Source organism: Falco biarmicus, chromosome 5 (assembly GCF_023638135.1).
Source record: "Falco biarmicus isolate bFalBia1 chromosome 5, bFalBia1.pri, whole genome shotgun sequence".
NCBI lineage: Eukaryota > Metazoa > Chordata > Aves > Falconiformes > Falconidae > Falco > Falco biarmicus.
Window position 1 is genome coordinate 15,571,753 of NC_079292.1, and position 24,095 is coordinate 15,595,847.

The 24,095-nt window shown below is 43.2% G+C and overlaps 1 protein-coding gene across 1 annotated transcript in view; it reads right to left on the reverse strand.

The window, feature by feature from the left end:
• Positions 1 to 1,565: 1,565 nt before the first annotated feature.
• CDHR3 (cadherin related family member 3) overlaps positions 1,566 to 24,095 on the reverse strand; it is a 66,457-nt gene continuing 43,927 nt past the window's right edge. Inside the window, exons 9-20 of the mRNA XM_056340675.1 lie at positions 23,686 to 23,875; positions 21,883 to 22,051; positions 20,303 to 20,402; positions 20,059 to 20,157; positions 16,174 to 16,400; positions 14,269 to 14,440; positions 12,369 to 12,613; positions 9,612 to 9,793; positions 8,209 to 8,222; positions 6,673 to 6,704; positions 5,703 to 5,751; positions 1,566 to 2,796 (exon numbers count right to left, since the gene is read on the reverse strand). Coding sequence (XP_056196650.1) covers positions 2,522 to 2,796; positions 5,703 to 5,751; positions 6,673 to 6,704; positions 8,209 to 8,222; positions 9,612 to 9,793; positions 12,369 to 12,613; positions 14,269 to 14,440; positions 16,174 to 16,400; positions 20,059 to 20,157; positions 20,303 to 20,402; positions 21,883 to 22,051; positions 23,686 to 23,875 — 1,754 coding nt within the window. The 3' untranslated portion in view covers positions 1,566 to 2,521. The remainder of the gene's footprint in view (positions 2,797 to 5,702; positions 5,752 to 6,672; positions 6,705 to 8,208; positions 8,223 to 9,611; positions 9,794 to 12,368; positions 12,614 to 14,268; positions 14,441 to 16,173; positions 16,401 to 20,058; positions 20,158 to 20,302; positions 20,403 to 21,882; positions 22,052 to 23,685; positions 23,876 to 24,095) is intronic.

The window sequence follows — 24,095 nt, forward strand, 5'->3', positions numbered from 1 at the left end:
TCATTAGTAGTAGGGGCAGCTGATAGGAAAACTGTGCTGCTTTTGCATAAAGCTGATGCTCCAGTAAAGCCTTGTTATTCCTTGATTTTGTAGGTCCCGAGCAAGGAAAGTAGTCTTGTGCATGGCCAAAATAAGGTCTTACAGTGAAAATCAGGAAGAAGAATTAGTTAGAGCTGGAGATCAGCATTGCACATGTTGAAGCAGCAGTGTGAGTAAGGAAGGATGTAGCTGTGCTTTATGGTCAGCACACCTGTTTCCCCAGGCATGAGGTTGCATCAGATTCACAATATGCCTTATCTTGCCTGAACCTGTCCCCAGAAAGGCCGAGTACACCAATTAAACTCACCTCAACTGGATGGAGGCATCCTGGGCAGCGTTAGCTTTTGGATCTGGCAGCTCTTAGATCCATGGTGCCTCTTTGCAGAGCTGTCGGTTGTTCAGAGGTTAAAGTATGTGAGCATCACAGTGGGGGTAGTTGCTTTTCTCTCAGCTGTTGACCAGCTGTGGGACACTATGGCACCAGCAGCGTTGGCTGTGAAAATGTGTTTGCATACATGGATGTTCAGAGCATGCTGTGATACTGTGTTACGCTGCTGTTGGGTTTGGGTTTTTTCCTGAGAAGAAAGGAAAGAACTTCGTGCAGTTCAGCAGCAGGAACAGTAGTAAAGAAAGATGAGATTTCATCCATTTCTTTCCAGGTTTCCTGGCTGAAACTACACCCTGTCTCTGCCTCCCCTTAAAAAAGGGTAATTATTTCTTCATCTGAAAGTAGAATGAGAGGAATCAAGGCAGCAGAGCAGCTGCCCTAAAGAAATGCCCAGGAAAATAAATGCAAAAGACTGTGTGTCTTCCTGCCATGAAAAGAATGCAGCTATCTTCTTTGGGTAATGAAGATTTAATGTTTGTAGGTGCCAGGCGTGCCTGTGGGTAGCTTGGGGTCAGACTGATAGAAAGATCAGTTATAGCAGCACTACCAGTTACTGTAGAATTTCTTCATGTCACCAGAGAATCACCTGCATCGAAACTGAACATACTGTATTTACAGCAAAGGAATGCAAACAATGGTGGGTTGGAGCTCTGAACGTGTGGCTAGCCTTGTTGGTGCTGGAGGGTCAAACAGCACTGTAGCAACCACCACAGGCACAGTAAACTGATAACATGCTCCGAGAGTACAAATCACTCCTTCCTGTCTCTATCAGTGTGGTGTTCATGACACGCTGGGTTTCTGGTTACATGATGAAATGGCATTTGACTGAAGACGTTTGGTGTTTGTAAGGGAAGTTGTTTTTGAGCCAAACTGCTCCCTCAGAGCACAGCAAAGCGTTGTAGCACCGTGATGGGTGGTTTTGTAAAGCACTGGATCTGCAGTGAAATTAGCCTGGACATCTCCATCCAGGTCCTCTGTTGTAACATAAAAATCAATGTATGTGACAGATTGGATAAAATCTTCCTTGATTATTCCTGCTCATCTTAGACTGAGTATTTTCTTTTGCCACCTGATATCAATCCCTTGCTACCAGAAAAACTTTTTGTAATCCAGAAAGGAAAGAAGCCAAGACATGGAGTATAAAGTCATCATTTATAATTAATTTTCTTCAAATTAAAATAATTTTCTGAAATCTTGTAGGGTTTGCTTGGTTTATGTCAGGTTTTTAGATAGCACAGACATTATACATTGCCACACAGAAAAGATTATTTTACCCCATGTGTTTGCTGTCATTATTCTTTTGAGTGTGTTCCACTTGATTCTGTAAAACATTAAATATGCCAGAGGAAATACCAAAGGTGAAGATACTGAATGCTGCTAGTGTTACAAAAGATAAATAAGCTGAAAGCATTGACATGACAGCCTGAGATACCATAACAAGCTGTGGGCTTTCTCCACTCCAAAATTGCTTTCAAGCCATGGTCTTTTCTACAGCAAGCTGGGAGGGTGAGGAAGGGCTGAAATAAAATACTCAATGAAAAGAAAATATTTTTACCCTGATGTGCTTTTCACCCATTCTGCTGCTCAGCAGGGACAGGACATCCCATTCACTGGTAAGAAAGCATGTCTGTGTGGATGCTGCCCTCCCCAAAGGCAGTCGGAGGATGTGGCCGTGTTGGTCTCGGGGTGCAGAGCTCTTCCAGGAGGAAACCTCCAGTGGCTGTAGCCCAGGGGCAGAGGGCAGCAGATGCTTCTGTCTGTGACCCCGCTTTTATTTCTTCTTCTCCCCCTTTTATGGTTTCCCCTTCTCTCCCATTCTTACCTGCACCTGCCAAAGGTAAGTCTGGCTTCATCCTGCCTTTTGGTTCCAAGTTTACACAGCAATAGCCACTTCATGTTTTGCAGCTGAGATATATATAGAGAAAATCACATCTGATTCTGGCTGTTCAGAGTAAGGGTCATTTAGGAGGTACCTTGGAGTCTCATGCACTCTGTTTTAAGGCTGGCTTAATAGCAATGCAGTGTTCATTTTGGGAAAGGAGGTCAGTATCTGCCTTGGGGGGCTAGCGAGGATAACCCCTTGTCCTCAGACTCTTATTTCTGTTTTTGTAATCTCAGCCCATCCTGGCCTGGTATTTCTGATTGCCCTGCTGAGGGCTTGGCATCTAGTTTTGTCCCTGCAGCCGACTCTTTCCCCTTCTCTGAAGGTTCTTTTTTGCTTGGTGTCTCTGCTCTGTCTGTAGCTTGGCCACTACCGTCTGCAGCACTGGATCTTGCTTGTGCAGCCAGCACCGGCTGAAGGGGCTCAGTGCTCTTCTTCCACCTCCGGGCCCCTGACCGCGTATTGAATTCATACATTTTGCCAGTAACTTGCAAGGGAAAAAGACAACCAATTAATAGAATTTAGCAGATTAAGTATGCTTTAGCAGATTAAGACATGACAGTTCTCCTCAGGATGGGGTTGAAATGAGAGATGTGAAGCACCTGGAAAATCAGCTGCATTGGGGAGGTAGCCCCGACAGGGAAAGTCTCCTTTCCACAAGTGAGCATGGGAACCTGGGTGTCATGGTGGCCACTCAGGGGAAATGCTATTCTATCAGTATAAAAACTGGCTCTGCAGTCCAGGGAATAGGAATATTCAAAACATTCCTGTTCCAAAACCCAGGGCCTTCTTATCACCCTATACCTCTTTCCAAGTTACGGCTACCATGGGTTAACATGGGCAGTTTAACACACACATCCATAGTCCTTAGCTGTTAGGACTTACTGTCCCAAAACTTTTGCCTTTAGCCATGCTGAACAAGGCCATTGTGTATGTCTGTGCCTATTTTGCCAAGTAGTTGCCTACCTGAGGTAGAAAAACCTGCTAGGAGCACATACATCTTCCACACCATGTCAGGTTGTCTATGTTGACCCAAGATGTTGAGATCTGGGATCCCCAACAAATTTTGCCTGTATGCATTGCTTCTTCATTTGTACAAAATGCTTTGCTCCAGGCTTGCTGTGCACACTGTCATTAACAGAGTGAAATACTATGCATTTTCTGTTTGTGCAAGTGCATGCATATAAAACTATTATATCTATAATACATATGTATTTACTATATATAAGTATTTCATATATATATAAAACACATATATATTTATTTAAAAAAAATGTGGGTTGTTTAGCACACATGGCTACCTTTCCTTGTTAAAAAGATTTTTGGCCACCATCAGATTTTATGGGCAATTTCCACTTGTACTTTAAAAGCAAGTACCTTCTCCTTCAGTTCATTTACTACCTAGAGATAGGTGGAAAAATTGCCATGCATCCAGCATGATTGTCTCACAGTCTAAATCACTGTCTCTAGAGAATCAGGAGCTATAGTGGCATTTCTTGTAATTAAACATTATTAATATGAGACAAACAAAAGACTATTAAGGCTTGGAAAGAAATGGTGGTTACTACATGTTACTACATGTTACAGTTTGTATCAGAACTAATGGTTTCTGACACATTAACACAATTTGAGCAATTAAAGATGAAACTGGGTCTCTTTACATGTTATTTTTTCCGACTGCTTACAAGGCAGGCATGTTAAAGCAGCCCAGAACAGGAAACTGCTCCTGACCATTCCTCCTAATCATATTCAACAGATGATGTCCTGGGAATTATTAAATGTCATTTCCAAACCACCAGCACTTGTTCCTCTAGGATCTGGGGTGGGCCATGGAGGGGGGGAGGGGAGGAGTGGGGAGCACACATTTATCTGCCAACACCACAAAGCTGTGTAACAGCTTAATGCAAGTGAGGCATGACACAGACAATATGGTGGGCGGTTTGGATGGGCTTAGATACCCTTAAGTCGGGTATGGTCAGGTTTGTTGAGGAGGGGAGCCACCATCTGTCCTGCAAAAACACCACGAAGCAACTCTTGCAGCGGCCTAGGGAACATCCATGTTTAATGTATTATGAATACAGTTACACAGGGAAATAGCAAGGACTTTGGAGCCCATCCCTAGAGATCTCTCTATAAATAGCAGGTGGGCTTGGAACTGGACCAAACTGGCCTTGAACAGTCTTGTGGATGGGCTTAATTGCACAGTAGGGTCCCATTTGTTTGCCCAAACTCTACTGAAGTCCCCATGCCCCTAATGCTTCCCATTAGCTCATGGCACCCGACAGCTCTGAACCAGCTAATAAGAAACACAAGGTACAGACACTTGGATGGAAATTTGGCTAGATGAATCCAAGCCTTGAAACAAGCCTGCTTTCTTCTGGATAATTTTTAGACTTATTGTTTCAGACCTATTTTCAGATCTATTTGTTAAAGACCTCTTTTGATTGACTGCCACATTTTGCCAGCCCTGCCTCTCCATGCTGGGGCCCTCAGCCATCAGAGACAGGGGTGGGCACCCTAATGCCAGGCTAAGCATCATGGCGCGGGGCTCAGGCAGGGGCTGTGGTTCAGAGGGACTGAGGTAATGCACATCAACCCTTAGAAAAAAAAAAAATCTTCTGTAATGAACCCTGCTGCAGAGCACAGTGGCCATCACTTGAGGAAGGGTATAAGCAGTATACCTCCTCGGTCATCCTGGCTTTCCTAGCTTTTGTCTTAATTTCACTTTTCCCAGCTGGTTAATCAGATATGCACAGTGCTAGCATAGCTGGAGCCTGGCAACACACTTGGTAGCTGATGCCAACAAAACTGTATCTAAAAGTGAATGGTCTTCCCTTTCCTCCCCAACAAGCAATGCTTGAGCCTTAGATAAACGGCAGCAATGCACTGTTGCTGCAAGGGAGGAAGTTTGTGCAGGAGCGAGCAACTCACCCACCCACCCTGCAGCCAGGGAGAGGTTTAAGAGGCAAAGTTGGTACCTCTGTGGCTGCTGGCCATTTGCTGGCCAACGGCAGCACATTCATCTCTGGGTCATTTCCCAGACATGGGAATGGTGAAACCACATAGCTGTAACAGCACCAGAGCAGGAGGCTTGCAGCGAATTCCTTCTCCCCTCACTCCTTCTTACACCAGATCCATATATTCAGGTTTAGCAGAGTGGTGAATAATCTGGCCATTGGATGTGTGCTGTCAAGGGCCATAGGTATATTCTACCATCAGAAGTGTTACTAGGGCACTGCCTTGATTTTCACTATCTGTGAAATACAGCTCCCATTCTCCTTGGAAACAGCAAACCTGAAATATGAAAAGCAAATGCCAAACCATATTTAAATCAACTAATCTAGTTTTTTTCCAGCCAGGCATTCATATCCACTGTTAATTGCTTTTTATTACCTGGGTCTCTGGCTTCTCCATCAAAGGCAGTGTTTAGCTTTGTCATTGTCTGTGAAGAGAGATAAAATGTAAAATGAATCCTGTGAATTAGTTAAGTAAGAAAGAGCAGCAGTGACTTGGAAACCGTGACCTACATGGATGAAGTTGGATTTGTATGACCTGCACATTGCATTCCTGTAGGCTGGGTTTAATCAGAACTGGCAACAAAAGCCATTTGTGGTGTAGGGTGTTGGCACTAGATGTTCACAGAAGACTTAATAAGGTCTGACATGCTAAATGCCTCCACGTGTGTAACCACAATAGGGTCACCTCCACTCAGAGGAGGCTTGGTAATCCCCTCTCTGAAAAACTTGCGGAGGGAGAGTACACTAATGAAAGTGCCTCGCAGTCTTTATGCTATTATGGCTATGAAAAAGGAAGGAGCCCCAAGAACTAGAAGCAAAGAAATATATATTACAGTGGAAGTAACTGTGGCATTTTGCTGCAAATAGCTCATCAAGACCAAACTCTACAGCTTGGATACACTTGTGTACCTTACTGGTTGCACTCATGTGGGTCAGGGTTAACTGCACAGGTTAGTAGTGTCTCAGCAATGCAACATTGCCATCAGTGAAGCTCGGGCACTTGTCATCCTGCCTCTGTGGCTGCAGTGAGCCTCCTTGTCAATGCTCTGGGCACAGCCTCTCTGGCCTCCTACATAGGGGGCTGCAGAGATTCTAGAAAATTCAGCACTTAAAAGCAAAGCGGCCACAGCGCAGGTAAGCACCCCTCACCTCAATGTTGTCTCCAAATACAGAAGCTACTTGGGGCACTGAAGTGTTTTGCATTTGGGGGCAATCCTTTTTTCCTCACCTATCATTTGTACACTGTCTTTGGGAAACAGACACCTCTCATAGAAAGGGTCCTACAATCATATTGCATGGTGGGGCTGGGCAAAACTGCATTTTGTTTTGAGGACAGCAGTACTTACCACAACTACTTCTTTCCTAGGTTTCTTCTTTTCTACAGGAAGGAAGATGCACATTGTAAAGGACCAGATTTTTTCTCACAGTGACTATAGACACTAAAGCCAAGACTTCCTCAAACAAACATTCTTGGTACTCAGCTTCTGAGACAACTCAGATGAGCCTTATTTCTTTTCAAAGGCTGATCCCTCAAACTATTTGAAAAGCAAACTCCTTCATAGTATTTTGGAGTGAGAGTCCAAACTTGTCAATGAGTAATCAAAAGTTTAGCCTTGAAAAGACTTATTCCTTCAGTAATGAATAAATAACAATGGCTTCTTTAACAAATTTCCCTTTCTAAATAATATGAACAGATATAGAAATTCACCCTTGGGGATATTTGAACTACAAATGTAGATTATTCTTTCTCCATGAATGTTTGTAGCGGCAAAGTTTGTGCAATCAAACATGCACTTGGAGACAAAACAGGGAAGTGCTGCAGATCCAGTCAAGTAAAATTCAGATCGAAGTACCATTTGGTTATGTGTGTTACCACACCATTAACTCATTCCACATGTAAACAAATAGAGCAGCACTGCCATGGGCATCTCGACAGCATGGATCTGTTGATGATACTCAGCTAGTTGCTGTGATTTCTTCTTGCTCGCTCCTTGCCAATTTGTTGAATGGCCTCTCTTTGAAGAACTGTATGCCTGGCCATGAATGGGCTTTACAGCTTCGTGTGCAATACTCTGAAGTGCTGCAGATGGGTCTCAACCTGAGCACTGATGGGAACCCTGTTCTGTCTGGCCTTTGCTGCCCACCATTTGGAACTAGATTTTCAGAAAGCACCAAGCATCCATTTTTCTGAAAACCAGCCAATGCTGAAATGTCTCAAATTGGGCACCCAAGACAACAGCTAATTTTGTTGGGTTTTGTTAGTCATGTGTTTTTTTCAAGCTGGGAGATACTGAGTGAGGAGAGGGAGTTATAAAAGCGGGGTCTTACTGAGCCCATATGAGCCGTGCTTGCTGGCAGAAAGCTAATGGGACTAAAAAGAACAAGACTGCTTAAAAATCCACTTTCTTTTAATGTACAACTTATGCCCCTGCTAAGTTATAGAAACCTCTTTTAAAAGCAGCAATACTTTAAAAATAAATCTTCAGGTACATAAAGTAATGGTGTCAAGGGAGCAAATGAAGGGATCAGAGAACAGGGAATTAGAGTGGAGAGGACTGTTGAAGGTGCCGTGGAGGGATGGGATTATTTTTTAACAGATAGCATATGAATTGCATGTGAAAAGCACAGTACTTCTTTAGCATCCACACCAGAATACCAGGCTACTCTGAATTTGGAGTTTACCTAATAGTTAGTAGATTTGAAGACCAAAAGGACCATGAAATCACTTAGGCATGCCTCCCATACTCAGCCAGGTTTATTTAATCTCAGTGCTCTTGTACTGGGTCAAATTTATTTGTCTAGAAATGGATTTACAAATTTTATACTGAATCATAAACAAGGTCTTGTTGTGAAGTATTAAAATAAAGAAAAGAGGTACATACCTGGAGCATTTATCCTGTAATGAAAAAAAGATTAAAAGTGTAATTAACGAATGTCATACTTTTGCCTACATAAAAACATCATGCTTTCTTCTCTTTCATTTGGCAAAAAGGATGTGTTTCCTTGCGTTCTGGCATTTGCTTGATTTGTTTGGTTTCTGGTTTTGCTTTCACTGAAGGCCTGCATCATTTAATTCTGCTCTCAAAAAAGAAAACAGACCTGAGCATTGCTCTAACACCTCTCCAAGAAGGGTTGATATTAAAAATAAAGTCTTATTGATGACAGCATGATGGATTTATATAATCTGGAAAAATATATTTTCAAATATTATCACCTTGTTCCATGCTTGGAGGAAGGTCAATTTTTTGGATCTGATGTGCTCAGTTAATACCTTTTCAAATATCTGAAATGTTGTAAATGTTTTTGAAAATATATAAATTGCTTTTTAATGGGAGAGCCTGGCTTCCGATGAATCACTTGGCCTATTAATAAATAAAAACAATAGCCAAGCTATATGCTGCTAGATTCATTTGTCATTTTTATCACAAATTGCTAAATTCCTTGCACAAACCATTTCAATTATAATCACAGTCATATATTACCTCTTTATATTGACTATAATTTCTAAACTTAGGTCCAAATCCTGAGAATACTTATAAAAATCCTTTTTTTAATATCTCAGTCCACTTAAAGAGCTGCTTATCTTTGTTTTGTGAAGTAAAAAGTCAATTCAGGGGCAGTCTGGCTCCAGCCTGCTGCGAAGGCAGCCAGCAGGGATCTGTGCTGCTTCCCACAGTGAACCAGAGCCAGTCCCAGGTGCTTCCGTGGCTTTTGCCAAGCAGGAGCACTTAGAGGTACCATGAAGCTTTATGGGCCACAGCCTTGCAACGGGCTTGGGTAAAAACTCCAGGAAATCTGCAGAAGTTCTGCCGGAACACAGCATTTGGCATGAGCACCAAGGTTTGGAAAGGACTCTGGGATCCATAGCTGAAAGGGAGGAAAATACATCCAGTAACTACCTAGATGGGAGCTCCCTTGGAGCGGGAGCCAAACACAACCTAAAAACATTTGTGGTTTTGGTCAGCACAGTCAGGTACAGCCTCTGACTGTGCCTCATGAGCATAGCTGCCTTTAGAGGGTCATAATTGTTAATTCCACTATTAACTTCAGCTAATGCTAGTGTTAGTAAATCCATGAAAAAAAATTACATGGAAATTTTTCCTTAATTTCATATCATTAACACCAAATATCACTGTAGCTGGTAATAGCATTTACCAGAGTGAAGGACAGACCACTATAAAATATTCAAAGCATAGATTTCATCACAGCTGAAAGGCCTGAGTTATCTCTGTCATTGCCATGTGCTGCTGGGTATGTCCCCAGCATGACATTTGGGAGGACTCACGGAGCCACGCCATCTGCTTTGCTTGCCGGAGGGCAGCGGGTGCGGACCCACGTCACCAGCAGGAACCCTAGGTACCCCAGCAGTCCCAGGAGCAGCAAACCGTCGAGGGTGATGATGAATGGCACGTACCACGCTGATTCAGAGTAGATGTTTTCCCTTTTTGTCACAACAGTGAAGCCAGGCTTTTAAAACAAGATAGGAAAAGATCCTCAGTGCTGCATACTTGTAAGGTTACTGACACAAATAGCACCTTTCATCTGGTTGAACTTCTGCACTGAAGCACCTGGCCCAAACTTGCCCTGGGGCTCTGCAGATGATGGGCAGAGGGAGATAGTGTCTGCTGGAGACAGTGATTCATCCCATGTACTTGCCTGTTGACTGCCAAGGCAGCTCAGATGACTGAGATGGACCATGGAGGTCCTGAGGCAACCAAAGGCAGGTGAAATGGAGCCCACCCACGATGCAAAAAAGAGGTTCCAGATTACGTTTCAATGTCTTATATTAAAATAAGCATGTGATGGCGAGGTTTAAAAGCCTCAGGTTGCCTGAGAAGCTGCGAGCACACTGTCGAGGGTGAGCAAGTTCAGGGAATACTGCCATTACCAAGATAATGGTTTCTTGTTACCTAAGGCAAAACTGGAAGTAGGTCATCTTCACTGCAGTGATCGTTCCGCTCGCTTCATAAGAGGAGCTAAACCCCAAGGAATTGGGTTATTGTATAGAAAGAAATGAAACTCCTTTTCCCCCCCTGTGACTTGTTCCAAAAGGGAAAACGCAGACTTCCTGAGCAGTTGCAGTCTCCCACATCTTCCCAAGTGCCAGGAGACAAGTCTCTGATCTGGCACGTCACTTGGTGCTACCAACTCATTCATTAAGGTCCCATCATGAAACTATCCTCACATAGATCAGAAATTAATTCTCTCTACCTGGGTCATCATCTAGTGTGGTACTATTAGTTTTGATTGTCTACTGAAGTTTTTTATTTCATTTTCTGTAAGACATTTGTAATCACATTGCGTATGGAATTTAGTAGTGTATCTATTTCTTTCCTGTTTAAGGATACCTTTAGAATAACCTATTTAGCCTTGCATAGAAGATATATCCAATCCTTAGAGTAACTCTCAGATAGTCTCAAGATCACCACTACCACTCCAACCTCGCTGGGACTGAAGTCACAAGTGACTTTTTGTGACGGGGCTTCTTTTCTACACTACCAGCCTTCCAGCACCTGATTCATCAAGTTGCTGCACTGAACACATGTAAGGAGTAGTGATAGGAGAAGCTGCTGTAATGGAAGTGCTCTTCTGGAAAATAGACTGAAAGTGGAAGGCTGATACCTCTGGGGAGGCAGATTTAACGCGGTGGTATGTGGTCTAGACTGTTTGTATTTGTGGTAAAGCACGGGAAAGAAATACACAAGTTTTGTTATTCAGCTTAACTTTTCATTTCCACAGCAAGTAAAGGGAGGAGAAGGCTGTGAGAAAACCATTTATACCCTCCCAACAGAGCATTAGATAATAACAGGGTTATTAATCAGTCTGCAAGTTTGGATTTAAGCTTTTTCAGAGCAAAGGGTCCAGACTTGCTTATGCTATTTGCAGGATACTCTGGTTCTGGCTCAGTTACCAGTAGCCCCTGGCAGATCCAGACCATTTTACAGTGAATAGCTCTTCTACCCCTTCACCAGCATACTCATATTTTCATTCCTGCATGCAAGAGAAAAAAGGGTAATGCCACCTGCAGACAGGCAGAAAATGGATAGACTCCAGATGATGGAAAGATGGTGCAGCAGGGATGGAGGTGGCAACCAGCACAAGGATGGGGACAGGCTGTGCCACTTCTGCAGGCAGGACAAAAGCAAGATGTCCTCATGTCCTGCATGAGCTTGACGGAAATCAGCTCCAAAATGGAACTGGTGAGCCAGAGCTTGCCTGGGATGGCCATGCGGAGGACTAGACTATATTGCTGGCACACAAGCCCACAGCTCCTCAGGCTGTGCACAGCCAGATGCCACTCTGGCTGCCAAAAGTTGTGCAAGCCTCCCCAGCTCAGCTATGGACCACCATGCGGGCAGGGAGCTTAAGAAAGACCCATCCCACCTCTCTGGATTTGCTGTCTGAAACCTGCTGAAACCTCAGCAACATGCTGAGGCTGTGCACAACTGCTTCGGTTCCTGACAGGCAGCTCAAATTTTTGTATGACTGTGGTCATATAAAGGTATGGGAAAAGCTCCTTCCAAGTGATTAAGATTTGTTGTTATTGTTGTTGCTCATTTCAACTTTAGTAGCCACAGTTTAATGTGTCCCACTGCTAAAGAAGCACATAGAAGTGCAAGGCACTTGAGGGACTGAATAGCTATGAATAAAAAGTGCAAAATGCATGAGGTAATTTCAAGGTTCTAGGCAAAGGTTAACCCCTACTCTTTCCTTATTAACAAAGCTGCCAAAATCTTTAACTTTCCAGTTGCGTGGTAATGGCAGCATGCCTGGTCCTTTGGCTACTTGCCCTTTTTGTTTTAGAAACTAAAATATAAAATGTATGTTATGACTCTGTAGCTGGGACCAGTCCTTCATGACACTAAGCACATCAACCCCCTTTGACTTCAACATAAGAGCACAAGGCTCAGCAGTTCCCAGGGCTGGGCCCACTGAAGGTTTTTGCTTTCCTTTTGCATACACCTACTCTCTTTTCTTCACTTCTGTGGAGATTAGTCCATAAAATAAATGCAGAACTGAACATAAACTTCACTGAACTTACTGTTGTGGTAATGACTGTAGTTGGGTTTGGAATAACTCTGATGCTTAAAGTCAGCATCCCAGTTTTAATTGGGTGTGTAGTTTTGTCCCTGGCAGATAGTAAATTGTCGTCTGTTATATAGACGCGCAGTCTATAAATCCAGTTTGTGTCAAGTCCGCTCTCATAGTCAAACCTTGATGCAAGAATCAATCGAGATGTGTTGGAGCCAGCACTTGGTGAAAAGGTGAAATGATTGTTCACGTTGCCTGCAAAAAAACATTGAAATGCCCAAACGTTTACTTTAATCCCACATTAACGTAAATGAGTGGAACAAGCAAAAAGATCAGTTTCTGTTGACAATTTGCTATGGATCGCTGTACACCTGTACAGCGAAATGGTATCATTGTACCATCTACATGTACATGTATGCTTGTACCGTTGACAAGAATGGCTCCTCGATCTTCCTGGTACCAGATACAATAATTTAAAACAATATAGTCAAAAAAACATTAAGATATAGAATAAGGCCCTCTATGGCGACACAGCTGAGAGGAAGCTATGGAAAGACTTCAGAGCCTTAAGGCACACAAGAGGTCATCTGGATGACCTGCCCTTACAGCTTGAAGAGCACCCAGAAGCAGCAGCACTCGCCCAGGGTGAGGGCCCTATGCTGCTGCAGGGCTCATTCCACTTCTGGGCTATCCCTGGAGAGACCCCTTGGCCACATGGACACCTCCAGTGTCTTCAGAGGCCCCTCCAGCCCCTCTCCATGGCTCCTCTCTCCTGTCAAGAGGCAGAGGCCTTTGAACATGTCCCCCAGAAGAGAGCTAATGCCTCGGAGACATTCATTGCCTCGAGGGCTTTGTCTGCCCTGGGGGGGCGGGGAGGGGGGGCATTGGTGATGCTGGCTCCCCAGCCCTCATTTTCAGTTGGGATAGCTGGAGAGCTGCCAGCAGCCTGGGCTGCAGGTGGGCTAGCCCCAGCTCTTAGGCTCTGGACAAACATACAAGAGATCAGAGACATGAAAATGCACCAAATGTGCTTTGGTTTTGCTCTTGTTGCCCCATAGAGCTCCAGAGTTGAAGTGCCCTTGAAGGCCATGTCTATCGTACAATCCAAACCAGTCCATGGCTGCTCTGTGGCTCAGAGGCCAGCTGCATGGCACAGCTAACATCTGCACAGTCAAAACTGGACCTGCAGGCAGACCTTGATTTACTAATACAGACACAGCCCTTGTATGGGTTCATGTGTAAATACCACTGCTGCAGAACTCTCCTGCAGCATTAAGGGGCTGCAATAGGACACAAGTTCTCTCTTTTTACTCTCTCAGAAGTCACCTCAGCAGCAAAAAAAAGGAATTGCCCTAAGAGAGTGCGCTCCCTTTTTTGTGACGCTCTCATCCCATACCATTACAGTTCTCCAAGTGGATGCAGCTGATCATTAAGTTCAAACATACATTCTTAAAAGGGGCTTTTAATGCATACAGCATGGACCTAGGATGTGCAGGTTTGCTCAGTTGTTTTGAACTGTGTACCAGCATCTAAAGATGAGGTATGCAGAGTTACAGAACCCACCATCTTTTCTCAAGATTTATTCAGCTGTAATTGGAAGGGAAATTTGACCCTGCATATCATTCCAGCTCATTCTTCTGAAGTCCTTGTCAACTGTGTAATTAATTGCCAATTAATTAACATGGTAGGCAATCCAGTCTTGCAAGGGAATGGTTCTAGGTGGTAGCACCAGTAGGCAACTTGTGGAGATACAATTATTTTGCTAAGTAGCAAAGTAATGATGTGCAGAACTTGTGGATCACAACGAGTAGCACATAAACTGTGCTAGATTTTTATTTACAAATCAAAGTGAATCATCAGCATTCACTAATTTTTGCACTGCTCCCAGCTCATACACCATGACACAGTACCTTTGTTGATGAAGTAACGGAAAGACCTGGGATCAGAATCGCGATCTTGACATTCAATCCTGAAGCCATTAATATTGGTCCCAACAGCTAAGCTGACTGGAATTTGAAATGAATAGAATCTGGGTGAACAAATTGGTTCTTCATCATTTACTTCCAAAACATTGACAGTTACCTGAAAGAAAAGAGAATAGGAAGCTTAAGGCCCTCCACTGTGCTGAGCCAGGGTTTTATTAACTTCAGAAACTGTTTGGCTTTGCCCATTTTGCTCTTTTGATCAACAGCAGCTGAAGAGCAATGAACCTTCCTTCCAATCTAGTTTCTACCAGAAAATGTCTGTGATCATTTCACCTTCAATTCTTCTTGTGATCAGCACTCTTTTGGGAACAGGTTCCTTAATTTGAACCATCTTCCCAAACTGTGGAGTTTTCAAGCTGATGTGTCTGACTATTTGAATCACTTGAATTGTGTCATAGTTAGAATGAGAAATAATAATAGTAGCATGTATTCATTAAACTTCATTTCAAACCTCTCAAATTGCTCCACAGTCATTAGTTAGACTTCTTAGCATATTTAATAATAATTCAGTGCATGACCCATGGAAGAAAGGAAAACTCCTTATAGACTGCTCCCAATGAGAGAGAAACGCTTGCAACGGCCTTCTGCATGACTGTGAGCACCCTGGGTAGCACCAGATGTGCTTAATGTCAGCTGGGATTAGCTGGCTGAGAGAAAAAGGTTGCCCTTCTCATAGCTCTTTCCTGTAATGTCTGGTGGTCTTTAACAGGCAACAGATAAACTTGTCATCATTAAAAGCTACTGATGCTGAATTTTCATTAATCATCACCTTGAAATATTATAGGTGATAAAGAGGTTTAATTACCTCCCACTTAGCATCTCTATGGGTGGTTCTTGGCTGGAAGAGAAAGCAAACCTAGCACTTGTACACCACCCCACCCCCCACCCCAACAAATGTTCAAAAATCAAATGCAAGGCAGTCATGAGGGAGAAGACGTGAAAAGGAGTAAAAAGAAGTATGTGAAGGATACCAGGATTCTTCGAAATAATTGACTATAAAATACCTTTGTGGGTAAATCGTCTCTGTTTTTTCTTCTGAATAAAATGGGTCTGGGCAGCAAACTTGAGCACAACCCTGCTGTTTAACGTTATCATGGTCCTCAGACATGCTCTTGGCTCCTGCCAGATAGCATCATCAGGGAAAAAACTAGACCACGGTCAGGGGAAGGCACGTGTAAGGGTCCATCTCCAGTAAGCCGTGTGGACACAGCTGTACTGGGCTGGGCCCTCTGACATTATCCCGAGAGGCTGTCCAAGCCCTCATCCCATCCCCAAGGTATGCAGCACATCCTCTCTGTCCAACCTCATGAAAACACAACTGGTGGGCTGCAAAATGATTCTCACATTACTTTGGGCACTTTGCAGTGAAAAAACATCACATACAAAATGAAAAATGTATTTGAGAGCCAAGGGGCAGTATACGGGCTCCAAAAAGGGCTTAGTACTAAGCATGACTACAATAAGGTTGTGCTACCTGGCCTCAAGACCCTGTCATTTTTCTATTTTCTGGTACATATGTAGCCATAAAGAATATTTTAAATGGTCTAGAGCACAGAAAACAATTTCACTGCCCAGATGAAATAGAAAAAATAAAGACTGAGAAACAAAAACCAGAGTTAAAAATATAAAAATATTACTTTAATCCTTTCTGAAAGAAATAAAAAAGACTGAGTGAACACCACCTCTTTCATCTGACTAATACACTGCTCTGTGCAGAGGTGGACTTGCCTTTTACTGACCAAAGTGCTTTGCCCAGTATCTCACCATTCTTGCCAGGCAGAAGAGAGAAAAATGTAGATAAAGTGGGAGAAGTAGAGTGGATTTACTCACAGATGCTGTTGCAGTCTTCTCTTGGTCTGAGGCCTGGACTGTGAGGATGTGTTTCTGAGTTGATTCATAGTCTAATCTAGCTAAAAGCTTCACATCTCCTTTGGTTGGGCTGATCCAGAAGATATTTGTGTAATCCCTGGTGCCTTCTCCAGATATAATGGAATAAGTGATGACACTGGGTGGCCTGTCCTTGTCTCTGGCATTCACTCTTCCAATGCTGGATCCAACTGAGAGACAGAAAATCCATATTTCATTAACATTTTAAGGAAAACGAAGTACAGAGTATGTGTTCCAACAGAGTATGTGTCCAGAGTATGTATGTATGGAAGAGCATGTTCACTCTTCCAATGCTGGATCCAACTGAAAGACAAAAAATCCAGAATTCATTAACATTTTAAGGAAAAGGAAGTACAGAGCATGTGTTCCAACTAAAACTTGATAAAACTGAACTATAGATTTGTTTTAGAGTTTTTCACCTCAAAAAACAAAAGCAAAGGTGTGAGCAATACCAGTTCACCATGCTGTTGTATGGCTCCCCCATGTTTGGGCTTGCCCACTATAGCAATAAATACCAAAACACAAGTAGCCTACAGCAAACCACAATAGAAGTGCTCTGGTGGTGAGGACCACCCCAAGCCCTGCACCAACATGCACAAACTCCCACCTTGTGGCAGCCTGAGCGCTGGCTTGGTTGAAGGAACAAGGCTCTTTGTCTGCTCTGAAAAGTAATTGCTGCTGTTCCTTCCCAGGTGTTTGTTTTCAAAACAACAATTCAGAGCATGATCCATGGAAGTTTTGAATTACCTTCATGCCGAGCATTTATGAAGCAAACTACAAATGGCAGTGCTGTCACTGTAAGAACAAAGATGGAACTGTGCACACCTATCTCTTGATTCAATGCTAAGTGGATCCACATGAACTGGGGATATACAGGATGAATATTCCACATGCACGGAGTAAGACAGAAGGAGGGTGTAAATGAAATGAAAGGTTGGGGTTTTTTTGTTGGTTTTTTTTATTTCCTGACCCCATGAACTCCAGCAAACTTGGCTCCTGTTTGGTACAGCAATAGCAAGCACCCTATTAATGTCAACTCAACCCAAAACAAAAGGCAGTCGAGTCAGAAAAAACATGTTATTTCTCTTGATAGTCTCAGTATCCAGAAAAGTTCTGTGGCTGACACAGAGAGATTTACAGACACATCCATGTCACAGATGGGTTTGAAGTGTTATATTATGAAGAAACATGTCAGTGGCATGCGGAGACACATGCAGGATAGGAAATGCTACAAAATTCACCACATCATGCCCACTGAGAAACAATGAAGAAAGCCAAGCTGCATCCATGCACCATAGAAATAAAAGCTGGGCAAGAACAGGCTGCTGAGCAATGCGAGATGCTGGTATAAACACCTGAAGGTGTCCTGTGACTGCTGGGTGGCTGTCCTGTGCCTCCTCATACCCCCTTAGCCTTCCTTTCCTGACAGTTTGGCTCCTGCAGAAGCCAGGGCTGCCAGGGTTTCTCTGCCAGGCAGAACCCCCCGGAAGCCAGACCCCCTACTCCAGTCTCCCCCGTCTCTCCAGCTCCCTCCCAGGCCATGCCTCCCCACACCAGCTGCAGCTTTGCCATACTCAGCAGTGCCTGATGTCAGCTTCTCTACAGAGCAGGCAGGAGTGATTTTTGCAGACCTGTGGGCCTTGGCAAGATCCTCCTGACCAAAAAAGGAAGAAAACAGATTGATGAGTGTGAGGGCTGGAAACATGGGCTTGGTCCTTTGCCCATGGCAAGGGAGAGGAGGTTGTGGGCAGGATGGCAGGGCTACTTGAAGCATTTCCTCCCCACCACCCCCTGCCTCCTGGCTTAGGCAAATGGACACAGAAACACTATAGAGCCCACAGGTCTGCTGACCATAGCCACAGCTGCCTTCACCTGTGCTTTAAGCCTGCCCTGACCATAATAATTTGATGAATTCAAGCAGATACTAGATTAGCTGGCTGCTAAACCTCTTGGAGTTCCATGGGCAGCTTCACCATGTCTCACTGAGATGCAGTGGTGCATTTGGACATTCTCCTTGGTCATGTGGCCATTGGGGCAGGTCTGTGAGTAACAGCAGCCTGGGGCAGTGTTGGGTGTGTTGGGGGACAGGGCTGCCACTCAAAGGGGCCCAGCATGCTGGAGCTACTGGCCAACAGGACTCATGGAGCTCAGCACAGGCAAACGCAAAGTCCTGCATCTGGGCCAGAACAAGCCCATTCATCAGTGCAGGCTGAGACGGACTGAGCAGGCAGCAGCTCGGCAGGGCTGGGCCCCAGGCCCTGGGGGACAGGTTCTACATGCCCCACCAGGGCACCCTTGGGGAAATGGGGACTCCATCCTGGGTTGCATTAACAAGTATGTTACCAGCACATGCTGGGAAATGACTAATCCACTCTGCTCACCCCTCATAAAGCTACCTGTGACCAGTTTGGGGGCCCAGGTATGAGAGATATGTTAAAAAAACTGGAGAAAGGCTGGGGAGGGTTGAGCAGAGGATGCAGGAGGAGAAGCTGGTGGGGCTGGGTTTCTTCAGGCTGCAGAAGGGAAGGCAAAAGGGGGATTTAATTGCTGTGCTTCACTACCTAAGCACAAGAATACAGAAAACCAAGATACACTCTTCTCAGAAGGAGACAGTGAAAGGACAATAGAGAACAGACACAAGCCACAACATAGGAAATTATAGCTGGGTACAAGGTAAAATTATCTGGGATTAAGATTGCTTAGATGGAACAGGGGCTCAGAGAGGTTGTGGAGTCGCCATCCTTGGAAATTTTCAAAACACAACTGGATGAGGCCCCAAGCAAGCTGGTCTAGCTTTGAAATTAGCCTCTCTTTGAGCACAAGTTGGACTTGAGACCCCCAGAGATCCCTTACGCCTTAATATTTTTTATGACCCTAGGAAGTTCAGAATGAGGGTCAAGATTTATCCAGCATATATCTAACGTACCTCTCAATTTTTCTTCAGCAAAGAGAATAAAGCCAGTAAGTGAGGTCCTGGGGCAGAAGGCCTGTGTTTGGTACCTCGGGTCATGTGAGGGAGAGACTGAAAGCTAGGGAAAATGCCATTCCTGTGCAAACTCCTCTGTGCACCGAGCAGCACAGCACAGAGCTGGCTGGTGGTCACACCTGGCACACAAGGATTACCAAGGAGGCAAGGTGCTATGTCATTCCTCTGCAAACACATGAGATGCAGGACTCAGCAGGGGACAGGAAGGGTGCTGAGGTGAGAGTCAAGCATGTGAATACTTTCAACAAATGCAGTTTTAAGGCCATGTTTGCAGCTGCTGGTCCTGGGCTGTTGCAGTAGTGGGAGGGACCCTGGCTCCAGGCAGAAGATGCTGCTCTGACTGCCATCTGGCTCAGCACAGACTCCCCATCTGAGCATTCCTATCCCACCCCATCTTCACAGCACCCAGTGCACCCAAGGTGAGCTGGGTCTAAGGGACAGGGTGCTGGCCATCCTGTACCACGCCTGGGCCAAGGAAGTCCTCACTCATTTGTGTCAGTCTATAATGGTGTCTTTGCACCACTGCAGTCCCTCCAAAAGGTTAATTTAGCAAGAACAGAAAGATGGTCTAAAACAAGGCAGCTGAGTTCAGTTCCTGGCTCTGTCACAGATTTCTTGTGCAATTGCTGAATTTGTCTGTGTCTCAGCTTCCATCTGTACAATTGGAGTTGTTGCCAGTTTTGTCTATTTAAGGGTAGTAGGTGGCTGTATAGAGAGACCCTGGTTGAACTGGAACTTCCAGACATTCTCCTCATTCAAATATATGAAAATCCATTTAGAGCAAAAAGGTAACTACCAACATGACAACACTATTTCTATCATGCCAGTGCTACTTACTGTACCTTTAGTAGTTTCTGGAACATTAAATACATATGATAAATTACTGAAGACAGGAAAAAATTCATTCACTGGCTTTATCCTGATGTAAATGTAGATGATATCTGGAAATATAACAGAAGATTAAATCATAGTTAAGTATGGCTGTGAAATTTTCTCATGCATATATTCAAAATACATATGGTATTCCTCTCTCCATGCTGTTACAGCACAGGAAAATATCAAAGGAAGTGTAAAAGGGATACTTGCTTGAGTAGGTAGGACAGGCAATATCTTGCACTCTGACAGTCAAACAATAAACTTCAACTCCTATATTAGCTGGGCTTTCTAAATCAATACTTTCAGTCATCTAAATTAAAAAGAAACACAATTGTATTTACACTTCCTTATATAAAGTCACTATACACATGATGGCAATTACTTTTTTCAGCTTCCTGTGTGATCTACCCCTTGGATATATAGAATTGCTCTATAGGAGTAATATAGGCTATTAATCAATTACAGGATTGAATTACATATTCACACTCTGGTGTTTCTTGGAAATTCAAAACTCTTTCCTTCTGCCAACACAATTTCTTCCCCTTAAGTGCAAGAAGTTTTATCATTTGGACCATAAAGTCTTGTCCTTTTACCTAGTTAGTTCAAAGCTCATGTAATGAGCTGGCTATTTACTCTGCCCTTTGTGGGCTCAACAAGAATCTGCTATTGCTAAATAGTAATAGTTACTCCTTGAGCTCATGCCTGCAGACATGTATTAAAGGTACTGGGTTCAGCCACAAGTGTTTATCCAGGAACCAAGTTGTTACTAAGTGGTGGCTCACACAGATTTAAATCCTAATCTCCTGAACTCTCTATCCTTCTGTAGAAGCCTCATAAACTTTGGGGCAGCAGGACTAAAGCATAGGCATCCACTGTTGATCATCTACAGGGAAATTCCTGGAGGAACAGGACACTTCAGATAGCCTGTTACATTATACACACATGGTGATTGAAGGGCTAACAACAATCATATCCTGTACAGCAATGAAATTGGCAGATGAAGCAGCTATGGGCAGTGCTCATTGACACATATACCTCTGATCAAACATTAAAGCAAGCCATAAAAATAATTTTACTTCCCTTGTAGCCCTATTGTCTTTTAGACAGAATGCCTATTTTTTGTTATGTTTCCCTTTTTCTGTAGTTGCCCACAGTTCTTTTCAAAGCAAAGAATCAACCACTATTGCACATGTCCAGCAACTGGTGGGGGTTCTGGCCCATGCAAATATGCCTGCGGCTACTAGTATAAGGAACCCATAGTTTAACAATCAGAATCACACAGGTTCAAATCCCACCACACTTTTGTGAAAATTTAGCAATCAAAGTTGTTTTACAATTCTGACCAACGAAGCTGAGAAGTAGTTACTGTGTGTGGGATTTCTCAAGTATTTCAATTGTTGGTGCTGAATAGCAAGGACCTTCCACAGTCTGGCATGAATAAATGGGTATGAAATAGCATCAGATTTCTCTGTTTATCTATATCAAAGCTGGTACTTCTCACTCCCTAAAAAAGGGTATTTTTTTTCAATCACATCTAGCACATTTATTTAAAACTGGAGAAAACAGTTCTCTGTTCATCGAATTCTGTACAATCTATAGAAAGCATCCTATCAAAGGCTATGTAGTTCACATCCAGTCAAAACAGTCATTATCACATCATACCCACTGTGACATGAACTACAGTAATTCTTCGTTTGTCTTGTACAGACAATGAATTCAAAGAACTTACAATATTTCATAAGTTGACTTATGACACGGGACAATCTAACATAAAGCCACAGATGACTGACCACAAGTCTTCCAGACACAGTAGATTCCAGAGCGAAGTTATTGCTTCCAAAACCAGATAATCCAGTGAATTTAAATTGATTGTTTGATGGATCAACATCAATATCTTTACAGTAATTTCTAAGATCAAGAAGAAATGTCCCAGCAGTCATATTTTCATTTGCCTCTTTCCTGTTTAAAACAAACACATTTCCCATCAGAGCAACTTATATTTCTCCTCTTGAACTTTTCACATATCACATGCCAAAACATTGACTTCCATTTATTTACTAAGTGAAATCCTAGAACTAAACAGGCAATAGTTGATGAAGCAACGCAGAATCTGATCCATAAGCCGTGGTGGACAACAGCCCTGTACAATGGGCAGGGCAGAAATATTTAACTAGATCTGAACCATAAACCTGAAACTCAGCTAAACTTCAGAAGCTGCCACAAGAACTTAATGTTCAAGATTAGCTTAGTTAACAGCTAGTATTTTTTTTAAATATCTTTACAACACTCATTTCTTCAGTATGTTATGAAGTCCTCCTGCTAAGAAGCTCATTCTTTTCCCCTTAACTAATAGCTGGACCATTCTGCTGTTTTGTGAAACTAGCATTTCTGGCCCTGCTGTTGATAGTGACGGTCCCTGTGATGCACGTGATGGAACTAGGGGCAGAGGGTGTCAATTATATTTTTTTAAATCAAGAGAATTAAATAAATTAAAAAAGAAGAACCAGCTGAAATACCACTAAGCCCTGATTTTGTTCCCTTGTGCAATCTCTGTAAGACTAGTTCTTTATTTGATCACATTTTTTCCCTGAAGATTTTTGCCTCCTTCAGATCAAAATTTAAGCTCACTAGATAACAAACAGACTGTTGTGTTATTGTCATGGATGTTGTAACTAAGCAGCACCCTGAAGAATTGGATTCAATTCCTGCTAGTATGTAAAAGTATGTGATTTAAGTGCAAGACATTTCTCTTAGATAGCGTGCAAGCAATTTAAACAGATACTAACTGGGAAATCCTCATTGCATAAGTTCTTGGCCCAAGATGCTGGGGTTTTACCTACAGGACCATAAACTACCATAAGTACACCTGAAGAACTGCACTATGCAATGTGGTGTACCTTGAAAGCTCACAGCTCAGGCACATCAAACACTTCAGGTGGACAATTTTTACTTCGGTCTTTCTATGACACTCTTCATCTGTAAAACGGAGTTAATGTTATGCCCTCATCTGCAAATATAAACTACTCAATCATCACAAAGGTCTCAGAACATTCATAGTCATAGCAAAGTCCATGACTAAGTTACTGTGTGCAGAGGACACTTATAAGAAGAGGTGATCTGAACTCTGAAGACCTTACAGATTGCATTAGACAAAACCATGCAGGTCACCAGAGAGAAATTCAGAAGAGAAGATCAGGAAGTTTAAAATAAAATTCCAGAACTGACTGGCAAGCTTTCCTTGTTGAATAATTCCCCACGGTTTAACATAAAGTAAGAAAGGAGGAGCCTGGACCTGTATAGGTCAGAAAAGTGACTCTATAACACATCCTAAGGGTTTAGATATCTGAAAGAAATAGAAATAAATAAGCTGACTATACACAGATATTTTTAGTCCAAATTTCCAGTTTGAATATGTCAGGAAATTGAGTTTCATGCCCTAAGACACTTAGAGTGAACACCAGACTTTAAAATCTGATGATAAATGTCCATTCAAACCTCTTGCTGTAGGTCTGGGGACCCTAACTGATGTGCCCTAGACAGCACACTGGTCTGGGGCAACAAGGCAGCACTAAGGCAATGAAAAGCCTCAATACCTGAAGGTAGAAGGATTGCATTCTGGTGGGTTGTCATTGATATCCTCAATAATGACTGTGATTTCAATTTCACTGGTGTGACCACTGCTGGGACTGTCCTCCACCCAGACTATCAATGAGATGTTAGGATGGAGCCGCAGAGGAATGGCATCTCGGTTGATTCTCCCAGTCACCTGCAGTGTTCCTGTTGCTGGGCAAAAAGCAGCCAGAAGTTAGATGTTCTCCAAGAGGGAAAATAACAAACACTCATGCTGTACCTGCAAGAGGACAAGGTAGCTCGGCAGGCAGGTAGCAGAATAAAAAGTCTTCTATTCTGTGCAAATCATGGCTAGTTCAGTCATTTTTTAAAATGATACAAAATGGCTCTGAAAGGTCTGTGTAAGACTTCCACGGATAGATACCCATTGCTC